The following is a 23,964-nucleotide window of genomic DNA, read 5'->3' on the forward strand; positions in this document are numbered from 1 at the left end:
GAAATCGATGTGGTTTGCCATGATCTGGATTATTGTATGTTTCTTTACTCTCTCTTCCTATATTGACAATGGAGCAGAGCAGACACTGACATACTTCGTTCAGGTTGGAGCAATTCTACAAACGACCTCGTTCTCAAGAGCTCAACTGCTGGTTGCGCGCTTTGTCACCGGTATAGGTACGGGTATCGAAACCACCGTCGTACCAGTGTACCAATCCGAGCTATGCGAAGCCAAGAAACGCGGAAAATATGTCTGCAGTGAGCCGCTATTCGTTGGCGTTGGTATTGTCATTGCTTACTGGTTTGATTATGGCATGAGTTATGTTGATGGGGATATCAATTGGCGGTTGCCGATTGCTTGTCAGATGATTTTTGCTATAATGGTTATCTTGCTGGTCTTTGGGTGAGTGACTCTAGGAGTGAATTTGAGAAGAGAAGAAGTCATATTCTTGATGACCGATGCTGACATTGGGTATGATAGTCTGCCTGAAAGTCCTAGATGGCTCTACCGACATAACAGACCAGATGAAGCTCTCCAGGTTCTATGTGATATCTATGACATGGGACCCGAGGATGGGAAAGTTATCTCCGAATCTGAGGGTATCATTCAGGCTATCCATCTTGAGACTCTACACGGTGAATATAAATGGTCCCAAATTCTCAAACGGGATGAAGTGCAGACTGGTCGACGAGTGTTGCTGGCTTATGGGATCCAGTTTATGAATCAGATGGGAGGAATTAACCTGGTTGTGGTAAGTAGTTCCTATGCTATCCTACTGTACCAGTCTAAACCGCATCTCCTCTAACATTGTACGGCTTACAGTACTATGTGACTTCTGGTAAGTTGTCGTGTATTTAACAGGCTTCTGTCAAACTAATGCCGACTAATATCATCCACAGTGCTCGAGTACAACGTCGGCTTGACCCGGAAACTAAGTCTTTTATTGGGAGGAGTAATCCAAATTATGTTTGTGATCGGTAAGTTGAAACTCTCCTGGGTCATCAGCAGCAAGAGGATAAGAACCAAATGAAGCCTAACCATTGCACACCAGGCTCCTTTTATCCGACCTTCTTTTCAGATCGATTTGGTCGCCGTAAACCAATGATGTGGGGATCTTTCGGACTGTTCATCTCCATGATGATGATAGCAATTTTGCTCTCATTCAAGGGTAACAGTCCTCCTCGTCCATTACACGCATCCTGGTATTGATATTACTACTGCAGGGACATCGATCGAAAAACCGACAGCAACGGCCTCCGTCGCGTTCTTCTTCCTCTTCATGCTAATCTTCGGTGCATCGGTGAATTGTATTCCGTGGGTATACGGACCTGAGATTCTACCTCTGCATGTTCGCGCTAAGGGGTAAGTCTTTCATACAACCAAGATATAAAACACCCCCTCTTTTGATATATATTTCTACATTCATACACACCACTCACTTCCATTTCTCTTATAACAGCCAAGCCATTGGAATCTCAGCAAACTGGCTCTGGAATTTCTTCGTGGTAATGATAACGCCCACACTGATCCAAGACCTGGCCTGGAAGGGATACTTGATTTTCATGTGTCTGAATTTAATTTTCGTTCCGGTGAGTCTAGCAGCAATTCTTGTTTACATCCCAATATCAGCTACAATAACATACTGTGATTGAATCAACGCAGTCCACATGTGCTAATGAGCTGTGATATAGATTATCTACTTTTTCTACCCCGAGACCGCTAATCTCACGCTCGAGGAGATTGATTTCCTGTTTACGGATAGAGCGAGATACCCTACTATCGTGGGTTCACGGTCAGCTGGAGGTGTGGATACTCGCGTAAGTATGAATGAGAGCGAGAATGGAAATGAGAAAGATGGAAGTGGAAGTGGAAGCGCTGGGGGTAGTGTCAGCCACGATGAAGTGAGGATTGGTGCTAGAGAGAAGGAATGACTATAGGTGACAATGAGGGTATGATGGTGTTGTCATGCTTCTATTCTACTATCACTACATGGTAATGCTACAAATGAAGTGATTTTGAACTGTTGCTCTACTGCTAGTGATATAATTAGGAACAACATTCAGATTGTGCATGCAGATGGCATACTTCTAATGAGGGCTCAGAACCATCCTCCCCTCCAAGTCTGTTTGAATCGAGCCTTCTCCCTCTAGCATTGATTTTCCCTACCTATACTAGTCCTTGTTCTATAGTTCTATGACAAAGCTCTAAACCTCGCTTTGGGTTTGGTTTCTTGACCTGAATGGATCCCTGAATCTTCAGCCCTCGGGCCCAGACATCTGCTTCTAACTTTACGAACATATGGCACTGATAACAGAACTTATCATATCTCAGGTGCTGTGGTCTAGGGGTATGACGCCTCGTTGTGGTGAAGTCTTAACAGATATCTGCAACATTTCCGATGTAGCCCCGGTTCGAATCCGGGCAGCGCCATTTTGTTTTTTGTCAATTCTATGTGTGGATGTGAAATCTATACTCGGTTGGATTTCTTGATAAAATTCTGATTCGACGTCAGATTGGGTTCGGAAGTACGCTTTACCTATTTGGGAAAGGTTCAGAATTATATGACCTTCAGTCCGTCAATCAATTGTAACATTTTGCTCAACATTCTAATGGTTCTACGATTTAATTATTTGCTGTGTCTTTTATTTCTATAACATAGTACCTAGTAAACAGCGTGATGTAGTTATCGCTTCAGAATTGTAGTCAAGTCAATGCCGAACAGGGGTCATAAAAATCAAAATCCTAATAAGAGAAAGTCTTAACAATAGCTAGATAGTCAATTGCAGATCCGATCATAATGTTATAATGATTGCAGCCAATCACAAGCTAGGTGCTGTGGTCGAGGGGTTAAGACACATCGTTGTGGTTATTCTATGATATCCTCACATCGTATACCGATGTAGCCCCGGTTCGAGTCCGGGCAGCGCCATTACCTTTTTGCCTCTGTTGCTCATACTTCGCAACGTCTGAGGGCTTTTGTTTTTGCATCAGCACGATACTGGGGATTTGTACAGTTGGACATTGTTCGTGAGCGGTGATTGAAAGTAGAAAAAGAGGGAGAGGAGGGAGAGGAAGGGAGAGTGTAAGTAAAAGGCTAAAAAATATGGACAATAGATGATGTGATGCTTGCACCGCCCTCTTTGATGGATAATTCTCTTAAGTGACTTGACGATATCTACGAGAGCCACATCGTCAGTAGATACGTCGGTATGTTAGACTTTCGTATCCAGCGGTTAAACAAATTATAGTTTACTTACTCCTTTTCGTATATTCTAAGAACTAAGCATATAAAGACCATGAGAATGCTGACTTTGAAGTATATCCAAAAATTGTTCTAAATGTTCGCAATCTGAAGCAAAATACTATTATTCTAGTCACAAATTGACAAAAATAAAATGGCACTGCCCGGACTCGAACCGGGGCTACATCGGTATACGATGTGAGGATATCATAGAATAACCACAACGATGTGTCTTAACCCCTCGACCACAGCACCTTGATAATTATTAATAATTGCAGATTTTGAGTCTATGGCGTTATTTTATAGACGTTAGAAGTCCACACAATATCCATGATATTGATTGTAGATTTTCCACTGTGCAGCAGAAGCTATGTAGGATATTTTGTAAACATTTGGATTCAAGATTTATGAGCTTAGGGTTCGGGTGCTTCTTACCTGTTGCAAGATGTGGAAAGGGAAGGGCCTACTTCACTTTGTTCGCCTCATAACATAACTTGACCATGAGATTTCCAAAGTTGACTCGTTCCCAGCAAATTAATGAGGGACGGTATAGTACTTGGGGAACTTTGGGCTGTGCAACAACGCATGTACAGAAAGCCAGAGTGGTCAACTACAAGCGAAAGGACTCATAACTTATTTCTTTTGATTGAGAAGTCAAAGTTGTTCATAAAATAAAAAAAGGGATTCAAAAGAGAACATAGATGAACTCCAGATTACGAGACGCCATAACCCGCCCTTAAGACGCAGAGGGGGAAAATCGTAGAAGCAAATAACCAAACCCCATCCTGGACACCCAAACCCAAAACCCCCAGAGAGCGAGAACTGAAGTGGGTCAAACCGGGTCAGTCAGGCGTGTAAGTCTCATAACTAGATAAGCAATAGTAAAAACGAAAATTGGCGAAGATGATATCCGAGTGTCGATGTCGATGCCGGTATCGATGCCGATGCGAATGGCTGGACGTCGAGCCGAGGTCGAAATCGAGGTCGAGTCGGTTGATGGCGTATCAGGGGTAGCGTATCGGAGGTTGTGAATAGAAATCAAGAAATCATGAGTCGATCTCCATTCCCATTTCTACGCCCCCGCTCAGTCCCGGTGCGTGTGAATGGTTTGAGATGGCTTGCTGGAGAAGTGGTACGCCAGTTTCCATGCGGAAAGGAGTGGTTTGGGCGTTGTGTCGATCGGTAGCGCTAAGAGGCGCGGCACCCTCGAAGATGATTGGGGTGCTGCGCAGATTTTGAATGCAAGATTCCCACGAAGAAGCGACGAGCTGGCCTTGGGTGAGATCTTCGGTGAAGAGGTAGAAAGCAGGCGAAGTTCCAGAGGTCGGAGTCGCTGCTACCAGGAAAGCGTCCAGAGCGCGGCTCTTGATGAGAATCTGGGAGTCGTGTAGCTGGGAGGAAAACTGGTTATCGATGTATTTCGTCCAACCGCGCACCGCACAAGCCATATCGTCATCTGTGCTGACGCGCTGCCAGCCTATGCCGAGGAGACGGGTTGCGTCATCAACAAGAGGCTCCGCGGGAGGAGCAGGCCCGAGATTGAGGGTGCGGTGCTGGTCGTTCGAGTTGGACTCGTTGAGGCGTTGGTGAATTGAGGAAAGGGCGATGTCATCCAGGCCTGGGGCAGATTGGTCGAGACGTTGGGACTTGCGGCTTACGTCCCCCGCGTCAGACTGCAAAACGTTGGACCGGGAGTAGACAGGCACAGCGGTGGCTTGGTGCGTCTCGGACTCTTGCTCGTACCATGTGCCGGTCTGGCTTTCAGCAGAGAGAGCGAGACCAGTCTGCGGGTTGAGCAGAACCATTCCTTCGCCATAAATTGGCTCCTCCTTTGGTGGTGACGGCGTGGGTGCTGGAGGCGCACTGGATGTCAAGGCTTCTTCGAAGGACGCATCGTCACGCGACCTCTTGCGGGATGGCTTCGGAGGAGGTGTGAAATTGAAACTTGAGGATGCTTGAGCAGGGTTATTGGCAAACGCAGTGTTAGGGTTGGAGAAGCTGGTGAAGCTTGACGGAGGATCTAGCATGGTCTGCGGGAACTGAGCGAAGGCATGATCCTGGGGAGAGAGGACCGTCGCGGGACCGTCAGAGAGGCGATTGAGAATCATCGGGCACATTGTATTTATGAGTGACCCTTGAGGGATACTGTTCTGTCAGATTAGGTGAGTAAGACACAAGAAGCTTCAACCACCTGCGGATCACGTCCAAGCGGAAGGGAGGTTGAGAGGTAGATGTGAAGGTGGTAGAGGTGAAATAGAAGAAGAAGAAGGATATATGTAGGATGAGGAGGTAGCGTGAAAGAGAAAGAAGGAGAAAAGATTAGCGGAGAGGGAGAAAAGAGGAAATGAAAAGGAACCGAAGAGAGAGAAGAGAGGTAGAGTGAGAGTGAGACCAGAGGGATCTGAGGAAGTGGATGATTTGATGCGTGAAATGCGGAGTTACCGTAACAAACGGCAAGTTACCGGCCAAAAGCAGCTATCCGATCGACCAAAACAGTAACAATACCAACGTCACTCAGCGAGGCGATTGGCCAATGCAGCCAAGCCGCCTCCGAGGAGTGGAGCTGGTCACGGATGGATCCAGACTCGTTGTGATTGGCCAATCAGCGTTGATGCCCGGACGCCTCAGGTTTGCACGGATGTGCCGTCCGTGGTCATCACGTGCAGTCACCTGAGAGCAGCCAAGGAATCACGTGCAGTGACATAACACAGTGAAGAAGAAACGAACAGTACGGTTCAGGCATGCAGGAGAGTGAACAACAAAGAAGTCTATTCGAACACTATAGAAACACGAATGGTAATAAGATGACCACATGAACAGGTCCAGAGCTAAAACCGACACCAAAGCTCGTGCAAGTCTAACAAAATCAATGTTCGTAGAAAAAAAAAAAAAAGAGAACACCGCCAGTAACACCACATGTCACTGAATACATCAAATGCGGCTGGATAAAACAAAAAGCCAAAGCCCAAGCCCCGTTCTCCATCACACCGGGGCTTAGGGGAAAGAACATGGCGGCATCATACAGGGGAAGAGAGGATGCCAAGGCCGCTACATGTTGTGCATCCACTGCTCAAACCAACGCTGGTAAACTATGTTGGCTCCGAAATTATGTTGCATTCCAGTTCATAGGAGATGCAGGGATGATAACTGCATTTAAGCGTTACCAGCAGTAGCACCGCCAAGCATGCCCTTCACACGGTCAACGGATGAAGGAGCGTAGCTAGGGGCCATGGAGCCAACAAAGAGGAAGAAGATGAGGGCGGATGCGCCAAAGACAACAAACTTGCGCTGGGCAGGACGGGCCTGGCCGTACTCAGCCCAGGCGCGGCCAGCAGAAGAGGTGTACTCGCGCATCTTGTCACCACCCAGCTTGTACCAGACGAGACCGAGCAGAGCGATGGAGTAACCGAAGAACTGGAGGGGAGTGACGGGGGTGTTCCAGATCATCATGGAGGCAATGACGAGGAGGATATCCTTGAGGACACCACACAGGGTCATGACGAGAGAGGAGGTCTTGCCAATCTGTAGAGAAGGTTAAAACGGATCCGCGAATTTGGATATTGAACTCAAATGACTTACCAGGAAGACCACAGAAACGTTGAGCAGGAAAGCAATGACAGCGTTGAGAACCAGAGTCCAGACACCAACGGAGTAGATGTGCTCCATGGTGCAGCGAGGGAACTCAAGGAACAGAGCAACGGCACCGTTCATGACAGCACAAATGGGAGCAAAGTAGTACAGAGAGACCATGGGATCCATCTTGAAGTCCGAGGAGCTGAGCAGACCCTGGACCATGACCAGACGAGTGGCTTCGAAGATGATACCACCGACCTGGAACAGGAAACCAACGAGCTGGAACTTGACCTCACCGAAGGAAGCGATGATCACACCAACCACAATGATGGAAACGTTGGCGAGAACCTTCATGTTGGCGGGAGCCATACCCATACCCCAGGTGGCCAGCAAGACAGCCACAGGTGTGGTGGCCTTGAGCATCTGGATGAAGGCAACGCTGAGGTACAGATAGGTCATGTTACCGCAAATCAAACTCAGACTGAACATCACACCGATGGGAACAATCGCGCGGAGGTAGACACGGCCGGTCATCTTGACGTTCTTGCGGCCATCAAGGACAGTGGTGGTGCGGGCGAGGATCTGGGTCATGATGGTAGCAAAAGTCAAGTGCCATGTTGTCAGGATAATAGGGAAGCCTGTTCAATTGTTAGCAACTGAATTCCTTGTCGCGCGTCCAACTGGTTTAGCTGAGGCGAGGTGACTTACGGAAGCCGAGAGTGTCGAGGAGGTACTTGTTGAACAGAATAACGGAGGAACTGAGGGTAATCCAGGTACTGGCAAGATATCAGCGATTGTGTCTTCCTCGCTGGAACGACGGTGGCTCACGTCACGTAGACCGCGGGGTGCAGGGCCGCGCTGGACTCCTGCTTCTCAGCGGCGGGGTTGACCGTGGGCAGAGACTCCCGGGGAGTCTCGCCGGAGGCGCGGACCTTCTCGCCTTCGCTCATTTTGAAAATAGGAGGTTGATCGGAGAGGAAGCGCTTGAATTCAAATGGTCGTGGCCGAGAGAGGCTTCCTTGACTAAATGCGGAGGAAGCCACGGAGAAAAGTGGGCGAGATAAGAAAGGGAGATAGGGAGGCGAGAACACTAAACGGTTAAACGAGAGTGAGACAGTTGGATCAAAACGAGCGTGAATGAAGGAATGATGAGGTACGTACGAGGAACCAAATACTTCTTTTCCACAGAGTTGAGAAACGAAATTAAAAAAAACCGTCGGGGGGGCAGAGACGTTGTTTAGACGTAAAGAAAACACCCAAAACAGAACACCACACGTCTGTTTGCAGAGTTGGTTCCTGTTTCAAGGTCTGAAAATTACGGTTACATCTCAGCTAAGGCCACCTGTACACAATACTGGACGATGATTGGTCGAGAGGGCTTGGGACGCCCGTTTCCCTTACCTGAGCCTGGACCGGGACTCCCATGGGTTGCTCGTGGCGATGCTCCGTTTTTGTAGTCCAGTCGCCAATAGAGTCTAGTTCCACTCCACTGGCTGCTTTGGCAGCTAATGTTAATTCCTGCTCTTCTCAGTCCAATCCAGGAGTGTGTATTGGAACCATCCAAAGAGAGATCCCAATCACCCGAGACAATACAGATGACCAGTACTGCAAGAATGTCCGAGCTCGGTATTCCAATCGTTTGAGATAGAACACTACGTAAACGCAGATCCAAATTAATAGAAAAGGGTTACGCAAGCAGCTGTTAGCCACGACCCACCAAGACCCGTGTTCGGCGACCCTCTGGTCCATCCGGTCCCTTACGGGTGGAGAATGCGGCGATCGCCCTGGGCTGTGTCTGACGCCATCAGGGACTCTCTGGCGCTCCACAAGGACTGGGGGACCAAGCTTTGTTAGCCTGTAACCCGTATGGCCTGGTTTGATTGGAATTGTTCCTTGGATGCGGTGATTGCCATGGATGGAATCGATTTTCCAGACTTCCAGAAGTTCTATCTTTGTACAGTACAGTTCAAACTCCCCAAGGATCCTCGTCATGTTGCCTTCTTGGGGCGACAATCAGTGGACCCTTGTCGCCTGTGCCCTGATGTCTGCGAATCCCGTTCATTTGGAGACCGCCAGAGTGATGGGTCAGTGTGAGTGGCCGATCAACGGGCTCAGGGTTTTCCCCCTGTCCTATCGGTGTTGGATGCATATGATATGCTGCACAGGGAACAGGAGACCATATCTTACTGTACTACACTGTACACAGTCATGTCCAGGTGAAAAGTCCGGAATAGGGCTGTACATGTTTGCTGCGAGCGGAGTCGGTTGATAGTCAATCTCGAACGTTGGAGCCGAATTTAAACTACATCTATAGCTCACAGCCGATATTGCGGTAAGTAATTTAACTCGGTCGGAAACGTGCTAATTTCGACATCGGTGGCGTTTTTAGTCCGGCCATCTTCCATCTGGTCCTGCTTTAATGGCCCCTATCTGCCCCTTTTTTCCTAGAGCGTTAGAAATGTCCGAGATGGGCGATGATAACGGGCATTCCAGAATTGTCCAATGTCCGCCAAGGGAATTCCAATATCGAATTGTCTGCATGCAAATCGATTTCAGGTCCCTGCTTTGGGGAGTCGATAAGCCCAGACCAATAACGGGGCCCCCAATGTGATATAGATTCAATAGTTTCACCAGGGTCTGGGATGTGATGACATTGCCTTACGTGTCCCACGGGCCTGATGGAGCCCAAGAGACCCTGGAACAGAGATCGGAGTTGTTTGAGGATGTGTATTGAAGATTAATCCCGAATAAAATGATATATGGAGTGTACAGTAGAATATAGTTAAATTAGAATAGGGGGTCAAAAATACCGAATCAGTAAAGCTGAAACAGGCACGTCCTCCCCACTTCCTTTAGCCGACTGCGTCTGGATAGCTTGGCTTGTCACGTTGTCCTCCCACTTCTCCTTCTTTGGTTCCCCCCCTTCCCATTTATTACCTCTTCCGCTCCCACCTGTCTTCTGCAGACCTCCTGCAGCTGTGCTTTTTCTATGCTGAACGTCGCTCGCAAGACTTTTAAAAGAGTTCCCAGCTTCCAGGACCTCCTACAAGGCAGAATGACCCACCCCGACATGTAAGTAGTGGCCAACTTCCGGTCCATGTCAACACTGACAATGGTTAGTTCTGTTGACGTTCTCGTCATTGGTGCTGGCCCAACTGGCTTGGGTGCCGCCAAGCGGTTGAACCAGACCGTAAGTCTTTTCATCCTCAATTGTGTCTCGAGGGGACACAATAGAAAAAAAGGGGGAGGGGTATTCTGAAGAATTCGGGACTGATTGATTTGACAGAACAACGCCTCATGGCTGATCATTGACTCCAACGAGACCCCCGGTGGTCTTGCTTCCACTGATGTGACCGATGAGGGCTTCGTAAGTTGCAATTCCTTTCAATTGCCACTTCAACACACTAACGGTTGTAGCTGTACGATGTCGGTGGCCACGTTATCTTCTCCCACTACAAGTACTTCGACGATTGCATCAACGAGGCCCTCCCCAAGGATGAGGACTGGTTCACCCACGAGCGTATCTCCTACGTCCGCTGCCAGGAGCAGTGGGTTCCCTACCCCTTCCAGAACAACATTTCCATGCTTCCCAAGGAGGAGCAGGTCAAGTGCATTGACGGCATGATCGATGCTGCCCTCGAGGCCCGTGTCTCCAACACCAAGCCCAAGGACTTTGACGAGTGGATTGTCCGCATGATGGGTACTGGTATTGCCGACCTCTTCATGAGACCTTACAACTTCAAGGTCTGGGCTGTCCCTACCACCAAGGTGAGTTTGTTTATTTTGATCCCGCCCCCCGCATTCAGCATACTGATTCCACTAGATGCAATGCGCTTGGCTCGGTGAGCGTGTCGCTGCCCCCAACGTCAAGGCTGTGACCACCAACGTTATCCTCAACAAGACCGCCGGTAACTGGGGTCCCAACGCTACTTTCCGTTTCCCCGCCCGTGATGGTACCGGTGGTATCTGGATTGCCGTTGCCAACACCCTCCCCAAGGAGAACACCCGCTACGGCCCCAAGAACAAGGTCGAGAAGGTCAACGCCAACCAGAAGACTGTTGTCCTCGCTGATGGCACCGTCATCGGATACAAGAAGCTGGTCTCCACCATGGCCGTCGACTACCTCGCCGAGGCCATGAACGACACTGAGCTCATGCCCCTCACCAAGCAGCTCTTCTACTCCTCCACCCACGTTATCGGTGTTGGTATCCGTGGTGCTCGCCCCGACCGTATCGGTGACAAGTGCTGGCTCTACTTCCCCGAGGATGACTGCCCCTTCTACCGTGCCACCATTTTCTCCAACTACTCCCCCTACAACCAGCCCGATGCCTCCAAGAAGCTGCCCACCCTCCAGCTCGCCGACGGCTCCAAGCCCAAGAGCTCTGAGGCTCAGGAGGGTCCTTACTGGTCCATCATGCTTGAGGTTTCCGAGTCTTCCATGAAGCCCGTCAACCACGAGACTCTCCTCGCCGAGTCCATCCAGGGTCTCGTCAACACCGAGATGCTCCAGGCCGGTGATGAGATCGTCTCCACCTACCACCGCTGCTTCGACCACGGTTACCCCACCCCCTCCCTCGAGCGTGAGGGTGCCCTCACCCAGATTCTGCCCAAGCTCCAGGAGAAGGGTATCTGGTCCCGTGGCCGTTTCGGTTCCTGGCGTTACGAGGTCGGCAACCAGGACCACTCCTTCATGCTGGGTGTCGAGGCTGTTGACAACATTGTTAACGGTGCCGTTGAGTTGACCCTCAACTACCCCGACTTCGTCAACGGTCGCCAGAACACCGAGCGCCGCTTGGTCGATGGTGCCCAGATTTTTGCCAAGAAGCAGTAGATAATTCCCCCTTGGTCCAACACATGTTTGTGTGAAGGAAATGTTTTTCTTTTGTTCTTTTTCCTTTTTTTTTGATACAATTGAAACGAGCTCATACCGTCATGGAAAAAATATACACGAAGGGAGCATTTGAAGCGGCATCTGGGAGATGATCTTTCGTTGGCGTTTCATCATGTTACTTAACCCATCCAATCCGCTACTTTTCTTACTCCTGTGGGCTAGAGCTGGGTTACTTTTGAGATACACTTTATTAGACTGGCTTGATTGGTTCGCTATTCCTAATTGATTCCGTTCATGCACTTTTCATACAGTACAGTACATGTAAACTGTAACACACTGGCTTCGGCATCTTAGACTTCAATCTTCCTCGCCTAATAGGTCGTCTCACACTTGCTCAAAATTCAGACCTCCAACTCATTCCCCCACAAGGCTCTCCACGGAGAACTCAGCACAGTGCACAGACTGATGTACAGATCTCAGCCCGACCCCGACCCCGACCCCAATCCCTTCGCCTCCGACTGCGCCTTTGGCCCCTCGCCCCAGGACACATATGCTTGCCACACGGCGATCACTAGGCAATCACCAATCGAAGATCGTAAATCTCCGGAAAGTGTACACTTGTATCCCAGCACAATTTAGCGACCGTTAACTTAATTCGATATTTTTAATGCCTCAACCCCTGGATACTGTCCTGTACATGTACCATAGAACTGACATCTACGGCCAACGAACCTAACCAACGCCGGCAATATTCTGGAATAAATTTCTCAAGGTTGTTGTGGTGGCGTTGTGGATCCGTACCAATTCCACGAACAAGACTTAGCATATGCACGTAGACTGTCGTGCACAGTGTATGTTCGGAGTGTGTCCGTAGTAATCTCACACTGTATCTACGTGTACTGGAGAAACTGTCAACCCATGATAAAAATATCAAGCATACCGTACGAATAGGAAGAATAACGCCCAGCACTACGCCCCATACGTACGCTCCCGTGCATGTACATGCATACTCTGAAGCTGACGTATTCCTCAATCTCCAACCGGAGTCATCATTATAGGGCAGATGACAGCATCTTGCCTATTACCCCTAATCTCCACTGCAAGGCATTCGGCATGTGAGGGATGTGCAGGTTCCATGCTCAATGCCCGGAGTTCTCAGAGGCAAAGCGACGCGTCAGTTCTGATGCCGGGCCCCGGTTTGTGGTTCTCTCCACTTGGCTTTGGAACTATTGATAGATTGCCGGATTTGTTTCAGATGGGCTTGTCAGGTTGGGATTCTAGATTGTTTGGTGCTGTTTAACGTGAGACATTCGCCGGGGCTGGTTCTAGGTGTTGGTTTTGCATTGTCATCAATGGGAGGGGGGTGTATAGTAGCGTGATAATGTTATAAGCTTGTATGGCAGGGGTGGTCTACTCTTTGTTTCTTGTTCGTTAAGTGGCTCTTCATGAGTTTTCCATACCGCCACTTGGACTTTCTAGTGCAGATCGTACTCTTGTTGGTTATTCATGTTCATGTCAGTTCACGTTATCGTATACTTCGTCAGTTCATCACGTCCTATTCATACAACATTACCCATAACAAACCTCACAAGTGTATCCGAGAATCAAAGCCACAATCAATAGCTTCTGGCCAGCTCACACTGGTCCACATTGGGCCACACTCCAGGAGACACCAAAAACAGCCACCAATTTCGAGCCACCTCGGACATCTAGGCAGGATGGTCTTCACCAGTCTCCTCCAACGCGGGCGAGACCGTCTTCTCGGCCAAGGCGGCCTCGTAAGACATTGTAGACGCTAAGGCTAGGTCCCGGAGTGGGACGCTGGCCATGGCCGGGCTGGACGAGACACCACACGACAAGAAGGAAAGTTGTGGCGTGACCGGCGAGTCCAACGCATGTAGGGCTGTAATAGTGTTTGGACGAGGCTGATAATCAGTGCCATCTATTTTTATATTAGATGGGAGTGCGACTTGGAACTGTGTCGCTCTGCGTACCTGCTCGTTCGTCGGGTGAACGATTCACCCTGCCGCTATGGAGCTCCTGTTTGTTCGGTGACAACGCGAAGGTCACTTTTGTCCGTGGTGGGTCGATAGACTGGGACACTCGACGCGGCTTTGACATTGAACATGCGTTCTGCAAGGACTGTGGGATTGAGAAGTGGGATTTCAGACATGATTTGGTGGATGCCGTGGATGGTGGAGCTGGGCTTGGAGATGCGAACATCCCGCGACTGGACGAGGTGTCGCGTTGATGAGAGAACTTGCTGTGACTGTGTGCGGTCAGGTCAATGCCGGTGGTTGCTCCTGATGAGCCACCCCCGTCATCGTCGCTCTGTGCGTCCAGGGTCAGTTTCTCGAAGTCAGTGGTCAGAGAGAAGGTCTGCAGCGACTCTACATCCTCCAAGAGGATCACAGTTGGACGACGTCGGATCATGCCTAAGTCGCGACAATAGCGGTCGTGAGAGTAGCACGAGTCTATAAGTAGAGAGACAGTCTTAGAGAAACGGCCGGAGAATAGGTGAAGTGCACGTATTAATAGTCAGACTCAGCCCCTCAACACTAGACCCGATTTCGAGCCTCCTGTTGATCCTTTCCCCCCCCTCCTCCTACCTCTCTCTTCTCTTCACCATGCGTTAATCCTGTCGTTCTACATTCTCTCGTCATGAACGGGGATCTCAGTCTCTCCCAGTCGCTGGGAGGACTTCGGATAGCCAACCCAGATGATTCGCCTCTTGCGACCGCGGATTCACCGGGGACCAGTCCACTCGGACGCCCGGGCGGTTCAGTATCAACACAGAATTCCACCGACGACCGCACTTCAGCATTTCCTCCTGCACCTATCGAAGTTCCTACGGTGGAGGACCGATCCCTCGTTCCCGAACCACAGCCTGTGCCAACATATCAGCCATACTCGGCTCCGCTCTCAACACCTCCAAACCCCAACCGGCCCCTTTCCTCCGTATACGCGAATGGTTCGGCAACCTCAATCCTTCCCCGTGATAATACCTACCGGATAAGAACCGACTCCGGTGCCTCATCTCAATCTGGCTCTCAGGTGCGGGCAGACACTCGAGGAGGCTCATCGGCTTTGCATGCCGGTGTACTAGCGCGCGACAACTCGCACAGCGACCGGTCCTACCGGACCGCCCAGATTCCCGGCAACGGTCCGGCGGTGATGCGGCAAACGTCTCGAGCACATGCAAGAAGTGGCGGCGCTGCATCTCAGATGTCTCGATCTTCCTACATGGAGAATGGGCCTTTGCCTAGCAGCGAGGATTGGCAGGAGCGCGGTGCTGCAGTTTCTGTGCGGCAAGAAGTCGATGCAAATGGTAAAACAGTTTCCCGCTATATCAAGAAAGGTGTCCGGGATTTCTCGTTTGGGAACACTCTCGGAGAAGGCTCTTATAGTACCGTCGTGTTTGCGACGGATCGCCAGACGTTGAAGGAGTACGCGATCAAGATCCTTGACAAGCGACACATCATTAAGGAGAGGAAGGTTAAATACGTCAATATCGAGAAGGATACCTTAAACCGCTTGACCGACCACCCGGGCATCGTGCGGCTATACTATACCTTCCAGGATGAGCAATCGCTATACTTCGTGCTGGACTTGTGCAAAGGAGGAGAATTGCTTGGTACACTCAAGCGGATGACCACATTTGACGAGGAGTGCACGAGATTTTACGGTGCCCAGATCCTGGATACGATAGACTATATGCACAAGCGCGGTGTGATTCACCGTGACTTGAAGCCGGAGAACGTGCTTCTTGATAGCGGGATGTATGTCAAAATCACTGATTTTGGAACAGCCAAAATTCTCAAACCCTCACGACAAACGGAGTCCAATGGCCTTCCCCCAATGGACAACGAGATCCCTGCGGAAGAGCGTGCAAGCTCATTTGTCGGGACTGCGGAATATGTCAGCCCCGAGCTGTTGACAGACAAGAACGCCTGCAAGGCCAGTGATCTATGGGCGTTTGGGTGCATCATTTACCAGTTACTGGCCGGTCGTCCTCCCTTCAAAGCTGGCAATGAGTATCAGACTTTCCAGAAAATCGTCGGATTGGATTATGAATTCCCCATCGGATTCCCTCCAGTCGCTCGTGATCTCGTTGAACGTCTACTTGTCTTGGATCCCGCTCGACGTCTACAAATTGAACATATCAAGAACCATCGATTCTTCGAAGGTATCACCTGGGGCCCGGATCTTTGGAAACAAAAAGCTCCTCGTCTGAAGTCTTATGTGCCTCCTGCACGCGATCCTATTAAGCTCAATGGTGGTGAAGGTGGTGAGAATGTACCGCCGGTCGTCTCAACCGCTCCTTCCAATGCCCCCAATGCCAGCAATCGCCAGCTCCCACGGGTAGTGACCGAGTTGCCTCCGCCGAGTCAGCTGGATATCGAATGGTCCCCAGTACTCAGCAAGAACAACGAACGAATCTTGAAATTGGGTAACCTGGTGGTTCTTTCATCTGCAGCTTCACACAGCCCGACATCCAAAAACAGCAGTGGCGAGTTCGAGGCCCCCAAGAAGTTTTCTCGTTTCTTCTCCGGGAACACCACCAAGAAGCGACAACGGCTGGTCATGGTCACTTCTCTTGGACGTATAATCCTGGCTGCGTCTGGTGGCGATGATAAGAAAATCAAGCTTGAGATCTCTCTCCTGGCTCCAGGAACACATTACCGGAGCACGACTGACCCGAAAGGACACTCATCTTGGATTGTTGACACGGTATGTAAATCACCTCCCATCAATAAGTATCCCGTCTAACACAATCGCAGAGAGAAAAGCACTACGTTTTCGAGGACCCCAAGGCTTCATCTGGCGCCACAGCAGTTCAAGCCCAAGAATGGCTGGACGCCTTGGACAGGTCCCGGGAGATGGCAGCATTGCAACAAAGCGCCGGTGGCTTTGGCGATGATTTTCAAAATCTCTCATCCGGCTTTCCCAGTCCCGCCAACACACTAGACCGCACCTCCGACATGCAGAAAGATGATAGAGGGCCACCATCATCTGGCCGGAACCATCTGGTGAAACACCAGGCTACCGACTCCGAGTCAACTAAAGGAAGAAAGAGATTTAGCAAGCGCCACTCAAAGAATGGCCTTGCTGCCGTCTTCTAGTGGCAAAGAACCAAAAAGCATCCCGCTCGCGACTTGACTCATTTCTTGTACACCTTGTTCCAAGCCCTGGGGGTTATTATCGTTCATGGGCAATAGGAGGTATTTCACCCGACTGTGATCGAGGTGAAATACGACACCTCTGGCAGTCTCCTCTTCCATTCTTCCATTCTCCGTTCTCCGTTCTCTTCTCTTCCATGCACCGGCATTCGCACAAAGACTGGATGTCCCACTCGCATATCGGTTACTCGACCTCCCCTTTGCATATTCCAGTGACAAGCGTGTTTGTTGATTATATCTTTTCTGATTTTTCCATTTCCATGCCTGTTGGGGAACCATGTTTTCTTGCATTTTAGATTCGGAAGGGAGCATGCACATTTTATCTTTGCCGTCTGCTATTTCTCAGACTGTTTTCGTTTTCATTTTGATCCTCCACCCCTTGTCGCCTTTTGTGTGTCGTGTCTCCTTCTTTTTCCTTTTCTCGTCTCGTTTTCTGTTGTCGTCCACTGTTATATATCCCTGATTTGGCCTGCAGCATACTGTCCACAACATCGAGACTGTTCCTGCTTTGCTCTTTTCTTTTACTTTGATATCCGTTCGAGACTGTGTTACGTACTTCTGAGCTGGTATTGAATCACAGTAGACCTGTTGACTTTTTCTTACCCTCCTCTCTCCTTCTCTTCCTTCCCTCCCTGTCTCGTGGTCCCTATTTTTGGCTAATCGGTCAAATTGTCCTTCGCATTCCCCTGTCTTTTCCTTACCTCCATTACCTTTCAATATTCTTCACTGTAAACTCCCGATTTGACTTCTCATTGCTCTTTTTTTAATACGTTATGCTCTTCCTACTTCCCATTATCATCACCACGGCGCAATGCTTGCCTCTTCTTTCTCTAGGCTGAAAATTTCATACTGTACCTCAACTTCTGTCACAATCCTTTCAAGAACATAGTATTTTCGTCAATATAATTTTCACATTCAATTTCAGATATATTATATCCATTACCACATAACACAAATGATATTTACAACAATGTACTCAAGATACGAATATGCACACGTAAACGTCAGTCATAATAGGAGAGATATCCAGAGATGTCCCAGCAACACGTGTGTACCAAACACATCCAATTAAATAAAAAGCCAGTCAAGACGAGAGGAATCCAGCTCATCAATCCAATCAAAGGTAAGATCGACATCGTCAGCACTATCACCACTCTCACGCTCCCGGCGCTTGGTATCCTGCTTCTGCCACATAAGTCTCAGAACCCAAGCAGCATTCCTTACATTAACACTAGTCAAAGCCTCATAAAGCGAGCCCAGTTTCTCCAGGATTAGTCTCCGCTGCGAGGGACGACATTCAGCACCAGCAATAAAAGTAGGCCAGATCAGACATTTGAAATGCGGATCCGAGGGCGGGATCAGACAAATCTGCGTAATGAGATTTGTAGCGATGAATCCATGATCAGCTGGCAGGCCAACATCAGACCAGGGTGGATCGAAGCCTGGTCGTTTGCGAGAGAGGACACGACTGGTGTAGAGGTAGACGGCGTCTTGGTAGGAGGTTGCCAGGGCGAGGCGGTATGTTAGGTCTGGGATGAAGAATACCGTTTGCATTTCTTCGCTCCAGGCTACTGGATCGAAGTTTCGAATTCCCTGTAGGAGGGTTGAGAATGTTGATAGGGTGAGGGGTTGGCCTGGCTGGATTGTTGTTGGGAGAGCTGTTGGTTGGGGGGTTGTGGTTGCTATCTCGGAGTCGGAGTACCATAGGGTGTGGACGAAGAATATTACCTCGAGGAGGTAGGCTGGGCAGCCGACCCAGGAGTTTTCTTCTAGGCGTTTTAGGATCGAGGGTCCCATTGATGAGGAGTAGAAGGGTTTGGAGAGGGCACCTGGGCGGGCGAGTGTTGAGCCCATGATTTCCATGCTGTAGGGTTTTCGTTAGAGGGTGGCTTTCGAAAAATTCAAACAGTTCTTACATTAAGCACCCGTCCAGGGCGAATGCGTCCAGGTCTTCGAGGATTCCTCGTCCCAGACCATTTTCAGGTCGGTCTTTGAGAAGTTTCTTTGCGCCCTCTATGTGGTAGCTCCATGCTCCACTGCCTGACTCGATGATGTCCAAGAAAGCAAGTAAGACGATGGCGGCTAACGTCCTGCCGTCTTTTTGCATTGCTGGATTGCCAAGATCCAGGGACAATTGGCGAAGAGCGCGCTGCTTGAATTCTAAGAAGTGCTGATATCCTTGGGAAGTGGGTTTCTTCGAACTCGCTGGCGCGACTATGTCCTCAATTTCTTTCACAGTCAAATGTGAGTTCTCCAAAGGTTGACTGCTAGATGACCACGGCATAGGAGAGGAATCCGACTCCGAAAGGAGTGAATAGTGAAGAGCCCCGAGGGCGGAGATACTATGCGCAAGAACTGGGGAATGATTGACCAGGGCTGTGATGTCTCGAAAGGGGTTTTTAGACTGGGAGTAGAGCGCAAAGTCGTTCACCATATATTGGTTGTCTAATACATTGTTAGCGCGGTCAATGAATTATGCAAAGAACATCCTACAGTGATATACATAGTACCGTGAGTACTGACTGAGATCCTTGAATAACGGATCTACCAATCCCCATGGCGCTGGAACATAGTCGGTACTGGGAGAAGCACTCCGTGAAACATGAACGACAGAATTATCCTCTTCAGTGGGATCAAATTCCAAGTGTGTAGCTTCGTCTCCAGGTAGATTATCCACTGCGTCCAATGCCCATCCATCTGTTTCCGGACTAGGCTGGGTGCCAGAGCTATGTGATTCAGCGTCGGAGAAGGACTCAGCAATGGAAAAAAACCCAAACCCACTGCCTGTCGCGGTAGAGTCGGATACCTCAGCAGGTCGGCGTTTTGGTTTGTTCAATGGCTTTTCCACATCATCAAAGCTGCGTCCCATCATCTTGCCTCGACTAGCCACACCACCCTTGACCCAAACAAGCGGCTTCTGATACCCCAGACATTCCTTTCCCGCATCTCGACACTTCCGGCAGGTGGGTTGGCCATTGTCACAGATGATGCGACGTCGTCGACAGGTGTAGCAACCTTTGGTCATTCTCTGGACTAGGAGAAACGGAGTTTCTGATATGAGTTGGGAAGAACCGAGCCACTTGAGTAGTTCGTTCGGCGCCACTCGCCATCGTTGGCAATGGTCAAGACTCAGTGGGTTGTTGAAGCCACACGACCATCGCTTTAGCGCCTTATAGTCGGTGGTATTATCGCAAATGCTGGAAAATAATTCCAAGGTTGTTCTCCGCGATGATTCAGAAAAGCTTCGCGGGGAAGAGCTGACTAAGGATCCGGATCTTCAAGGCCGAGGTCTCATCTTCGATTCTTGCTCTCGCAGATCCCCATGGTTTATCTTTCATGGTAAAGTCTTAGAGAATCTCCAAGATGGCGTGGAGTACTTTGTTGTTCCGAGGCTTGGAGGTAAGTGTTCTTCTTCTGTCACACCGTTCGTCACTCACAAATTTGCCCCGTCTTAGGTCTGGCTCACTGCTCGAGTACGTCGCATCGAAATTGCCGATTCACTTTGTTAGGTATCCTAACATCGCTCTCATAGCTCCTTCGAAGCCCTATCTTCCATCGCATGGTGGGCCGAATCCACGAGAAAGTCCAGCACGTCCGGCACGGAGTGCCTCCAGAAACCAAACTTGAGAATGAGGGTACGACTCTATGTCAATCTGTGACGAGAAGTCATGGCTAACTGCTATGTGCTAGGCTCTTCGATCAAGCAGTTCTTCGATTATTTCAAAGAAGAGCTCAAGGATCAGGCGAAAGGAAACCCGCGCAACAAATTGTGATACCCTGGCGCTTGTTTAGTATAGGACACCAATGATACCCACGTTGAATACTTATCTGTTTTTTCCGGATCCAAATCTCGTATTCTGTCGAATACGTCGAGATCGGGTTGGCAGTGGGATATCTCTTTTCATACCATGAGATATGTCCCTTGTCTCGCCCGGAAAACGAGACTTGCACAACGCAAAAGCCCTGTCTACTATTTCCGGCTGCTACACATACCCGGCTGGAATTTATCTTTGAGGCCTACATATACTGAAGTGGGGATTGGCCGAGAAACAGCTCAATGAACGGACGCATATTGGCCAAGTAAACCGCGCATACTGAGCTCTTCCTACTGGCAGGGTGGCAAGTCAGTTTCATGACCTCCATGATGGTCAAGTTTCATCATAGCTCCAGGGCTCCAGGGTCCCTTGATCAACATTCAACGAGTTCGTGAGAGCGAAGTCTCCCAATCATAGTGTCTTACTCAACTCTTAATATCGTAGCATTTCTTGATAGTTCATGTACCGTTCATCGGGTAGTGCGGCCTTCAGTTCCCCTGTAAGATCAGGCTGGCAACATTCCGGGAAATATCCAGCTTATATTGTATAGATAATGGATGCCCTGGTGAGAGTCCTCCAGAGAGTGCTCAGTCTTTGTGAATATCACGCGGGAAGGGGCGAGTACTGAAACAGACAGGGGAAGCCATGTCGGCCTAGAATGCGATTTACTGGCTCTACAACAAGGCCGAAGAGTGGTTTCTGTCTTTCAGTTCCTCGTGCAGCTGTTATTAAAGATAATAACTGCACTCAACCGGTGCATGGATGGGGATCCATGCCTAATAATTCAGACTGCCAGCATGCGGCATTACAGTCGTGTTAGGCAGCGGTGCAGCTGATGCATGATGTGTTGCTACGTTGATATAATCGTGGCGTTATGCCTTGAAGAATTTGTTTTATTAAAATTGATTCGAATCCGGACCCAATGCGTGTGCGCTGATAGTACATGGTATCATTTTGAAATTCGTGCAAAAAAGCCCGATATAAAAAGCAACGAGATGAGTATCATGTTCCAGCACTTAACTACCCATCTATTTACTGAGTCTAAAGATCTCGAAGAAACTCGAGTGACTCCCTAGTCATCGTAATCGTAGTCACTCTCGTAATCGCCGTAGTTGCCTGCGAAGGCATCGTCAACACCATCCTCCTCGCCATCGTCGTCATCGTAATCATCCTGATCGTCTGGATCTGGATTTGTAGCCTCGCCATCCTGCTTGATTGGCTCTTGTGTGTTTTGGGTAGCAGGGGGAGTGGGTAGGGGCGCGGAAGTGGTGGAGGGGGGAGGAACAGGCTTGGTATCCGATGGAGTCGCCCGCCGAGCGACTGCCTGTGGTTCGATGCTGGCACTGCGTCGCGAGACGACACTTTGGCTGCGGCTCTGGCTGCGACTCATGCTCTCTGCCTTGGCATCGCCTCCTTCTCCGCCGTAAAGAGTGTCCAGCAAGGAGTAGTTGATCTTCTTACTGTAACCTCGACGCTCTAACATGCGACGAGTAGCCTCAGCAGGAGTGGAAGCACGGGAACGACCCTCTTCGCCTTCACCCTCGAGATATGTGACATCGCCCAGACGACCCCGGCGACGCTTGCGGGGTTTGCGAGACGTTGAACCGCCTTCAGATTCTTCCATGGCACGCTTCAGAGCCTTTGCCTGTTGAGTGCGGAGATATTCTTTGTTCTCGGTCACCCAGATGGATTCCTTGATTTCAACTTCGGCAGGCAAGAGGAGACAATTGGCGACTTCTGGATCATCCTCGAACTCGGTGGCATCAATCTCAGTGCTATCGGAAACGGGGGGCCGTTGCGGTTCGGTGGCGCTCTCAACCAGGCCTGAGCCTTGAGCTAGCATTTTTCGCATTTCGTCCTCCAGTGCCGCTTCAGATGCAAGCTCTTCTGCAGGAGGCTCTGGTGCAGGCTGTCGCTTTTTGCCCTTAGAGCTGATTACTTCGGACTCATACTCTTCTGCCACGTCGGTGATAGTTTTCGCAACTATCGATGAACGTCGACCTGTAATAGCCGGGTCTATGGGGAGGTTCGGGATCGCAAAGCCGTCAGCATCTAAACGAGGTGGCGGGACTGATCCGGCTTCGCTCTCGGTGAGGTCATCTTCAATTTCCGCAGCAGTTTCTGGCATCTTTCTCTTGATACGAGCTTGCCGACCTTCTCGCCCGCGAGTGAAGGAAGGGGGTCGTGGGTGTTTTCTAGTTGAACAGAACGGAATTGATCAACGGTCAGTTCACCACTCTCGGTGGAGCTGAACTCGTTCAAACGCTGACTGATGGTGATTTCCGTGACTTTGACAACGTAGACCACTTCGCGTACGGTTCGACGGAAATTGTTCATGCGCGCGGCGAGGATTAATGCTGCACCACAGAGACCAGCTGGGCGTCGTCCAGTAGTCATCCAATCACGGTTCATTCGCTGAATGATTCGAACTGCCTCACCTGCAACCGCCATTGTAGAATGTCCAAATTCCAGCTGTTTGGCGAAACGATATATTAAGCTTTCCGGGTCGATGGGGTTCATCAAGAATACGTTTCCACCCAAGCGGAGCTCATCGAGGAGAGCCTTATAAGTGCGACCGAGTTTGAAGACATTGACCATCAAGACATCAGCAAAGTCAATCAGCATTACTGTGTTGCCATTTTGTCTGCGACAGGCGATATATAGACAGACTGCAGCCACGGTCTTTGTGCGACGACCTTGAATGAAATTAAGGCCGACTGCAAGTTTAAAGACCTGACCAGCAGCTTTTGTTGCACTTTCGGGAATTGTGAGTGCACGAGAGAGTTGAAGCATAAACCGATTTCCATTTTGCTCAGTCATTTCACGACTTTCCATTGCGCCTCCTCGCTGGAATCCGGGGCCATAACTGCGGACGTGTGTCTGGTCTTCTCCGACGAAGGATCCTTGGACGACAGCTGCACCGGAAGAAGATTCACCGAAAGTAACTTCTGAAACGATATTTGACTCGCTAATGACTGTACCACAGCCTGAGCAGACCTTCACCCCCTCATCTTCGACGATATGCGGGGCAGGACAACCTGGGTTTGGACAGTTGGAGGTTTTCGGATGTGTAGTTGGTTTGGGAGGCTGAGGACGTCCAATAGACTGCGGACGCTTGATAGGGGGTTGGGCCTGGGGGTTTGAGACTCGCTAAGCGGCCGACAGGTGCCCTCCGGGGAGGCGGGATAGTCGGACGCGCGCCAGGTTTGGGCGCAGGCCTGGGAGCTGACATCTTTCTGAGTCAATAGAGGTGATTGAAAAGAGGACAGACGCGCTCGGTGGAGGAACCGAGGTCCTCAAAGCCTCAAGAATTCTTGTCAGAGT

General features: G+C 49.8%; 9 protein-coding genes across 9 annotated transcripts; 4 read left to right on the forward strand and 5 right to left on the reverse strand.

Annotated features, from left to right (window-relative positions):
* Positions 1 to 7: 7 nt before the first annotated feature.
* On the forward strand, positions 8 to 1,931 carry N7511_010885 (sugar transporter-like protein; the record flags this gene model as incomplete). Its single annotated transcript, XM_057133262.1, has 8 exons — positions 8 to 34; positions 104 to 402; positions 520 to 751; positions 823 to 838; positions 900 to 977; positions 1,176 to 1,362; positions 1,460 to 1,589; positions 1,692 to 1,931. 8 exons carry the CDS (start codon positions 8 to 10, stop codon positions 1,929 to 1,931), a joined length of 1,209 nt encoding a protein of 402 aa, XP_056981250.1.
* Positions 1,932 to 4,287: 2,356 nt separating this feature from the next.
* Positions 4,288 to 5,358, reverse strand: N7511_010886 (uncharacterized protein; the record flags this gene model as incomplete). Its single annotated transcript, XM_057133263.1, has 1 exon — positions 4,288 to 5,358. One exon carries the CDS (start codon positions 5,356 to 5,358, stop codon positions 4,288 to 4,290), a length of 1,071 nt encoding a protein of 356 aa, XP_056981251.1.
* Positions 5,359 to 6,394: 1,036 nt separating this feature from the next.
* On the reverse strand, positions 6,395 to 7,764 carry glfB (uncharacterized protein; the record flags this gene model as incomplete). Its single annotated transcript, XM_057133264.1, has 4 exons — positions 6,395 to 6,763; positions 6,821 to 7,452; positions 7,523 to 7,590; positions 7,643 to 7,764. 4 exons carry the CDS (start codon positions 7,762 to 7,764, stop codon positions 6,395 to 6,397), a joined length of 1,191 nt encoding a protein of 396 aa, XP_056981252.1.
* Positions 7,765 to 9,765: 2,001 nt separating this feature from the next.
* On the forward strand, positions 9,766 to 11,645 carry N7511_010888 (protoporphyrinogen/coproporphyrinogen oxidase; the record flags this gene model as incomplete). Its single annotated transcript, XM_057133265.1, has 5 exons — positions 9,766 to 9,886; positions 9,935 to 10,004; positions 10,101 to 10,181; positions 10,232 to 10,582; positions 10,638 to 11,645. Exons 1-5 carry the CDS (start codon positions 9,804 to 9,806, stop codon positions 11,643 to 11,645), a joined length of 1,593 nt encoding a protein of 530 aa, XP_056981253.1. The 5' UTR covers positions 9,766 to 9,803.
* A 1,709-nt stretch (positions 11,646 to 13,354) lies between these two features.
* On the reverse strand, positions 13,355 to 14,078 carry N7511_010889 (uncharacterized protein; the record flags this gene model as incomplete). The annotated part of the gene is made up of 2 exons (XM_057133266.1): positions 13,355 to 13,587; positions 13,640 to 14,078. 2 exons carry the CDS (start codon positions 14,076 to 14,078, stop codon positions 13,355 to 13,357), a joined length of 672 nt encoding a protein of 223 aa, XP_056981254.1.
* A 228-nt stretch (positions 14,079 to 14,306) lies between these two features.
* N7511_010890 (PDPK1 family serine/threonine-protein kinase) lies at positions 14,307 to 16,768 on the forward strand (the record flags this gene model as incomplete). The annotated part of the gene is made up of 2 exons (XM_057133267.1): positions 14,307 to 16,376; positions 16,427 to 16,768. The coding sequence occupies 2 exons, from the start codon at positions 14,307 to 14,309 to the stop codon at positions 16,766 to 16,768; spliced, it is 2,412 nt and encodes an 803-aa protein (XP_056981255.1).
* Positions 16,769 to 17,893: 1,125 nt separating this feature from the next.
* N7511_010891 (Zn(II)2Cys6 transcription factor) lies at positions 17,894 to 19,850 on the reverse strand (the record flags this gene model as incomplete). The annotated part of the gene is made up of 3 exons (XM_057133268.1): positions 17,894 to 18,689; positions 18,742 to 19,270; positions 19,319 to 19,850. 3 exons carry the CDS (start codon positions 19,848 to 19,850, stop codon positions 17,894 to 17,896), a joined length of 1,857 nt encoding a protein of 618 aa, XP_056981256.1.
* A 338-nt stretch (positions 19,851 to 20,188) lies between these two features.
* Positions 20,189 to 20,598, forward strand: N7511_010892 (uncharacterized protein; the record flags this gene model as incomplete). Its single annotated transcript, XM_057133269.1, has 3 exons — positions 20,189 to 20,224; positions 20,358 to 20,460; positions 20,516 to 20,598. The coding sequence occupies 3 exons, from the start codon at positions 20,189 to 20,191 to the stop codon at positions 20,596 to 20,598; spliced, it is 222 nt and encodes a 73-aa protein (XP_056981257.1).
* Positions 20,599 to 21,712: 1,114 nt separating this feature from the next.
* Positions 21,713 to 23,872, reverse strand: N7511_010893 (transcription factor TFIIIB subunit BRF1; the record flags this gene model as incomplete). The annotated part of the gene is made up of 3 exons (XM_057133270.1): positions 21,713 to 22,768; positions 22,795 to 23,772; positions 23,804 to 23,872. 3 exons carry the CDS (start codon positions 23,870 to 23,872, stop codon positions 21,713 to 21,715), a joined length of 2,103 nt encoding a protein of 700 aa, XP_056981258.1.
* Positions 23,873 to 23,964: the final 92 nt, after the last annotated feature.

The sequence above is a fragment of the Penicillium nucicola genome (assembly GCF_028828085.1).
Source record: "Penicillium nucicola strain IBT 29836 chromosome Unknown utg000010l, whole genome shotgun sequence".
NCBI lineage: Eukaryota > Fungi > Ascomycota > Eurotiomycetes > Eurotiales > Aspergillaceae > Penicillium > Penicillium nucicola.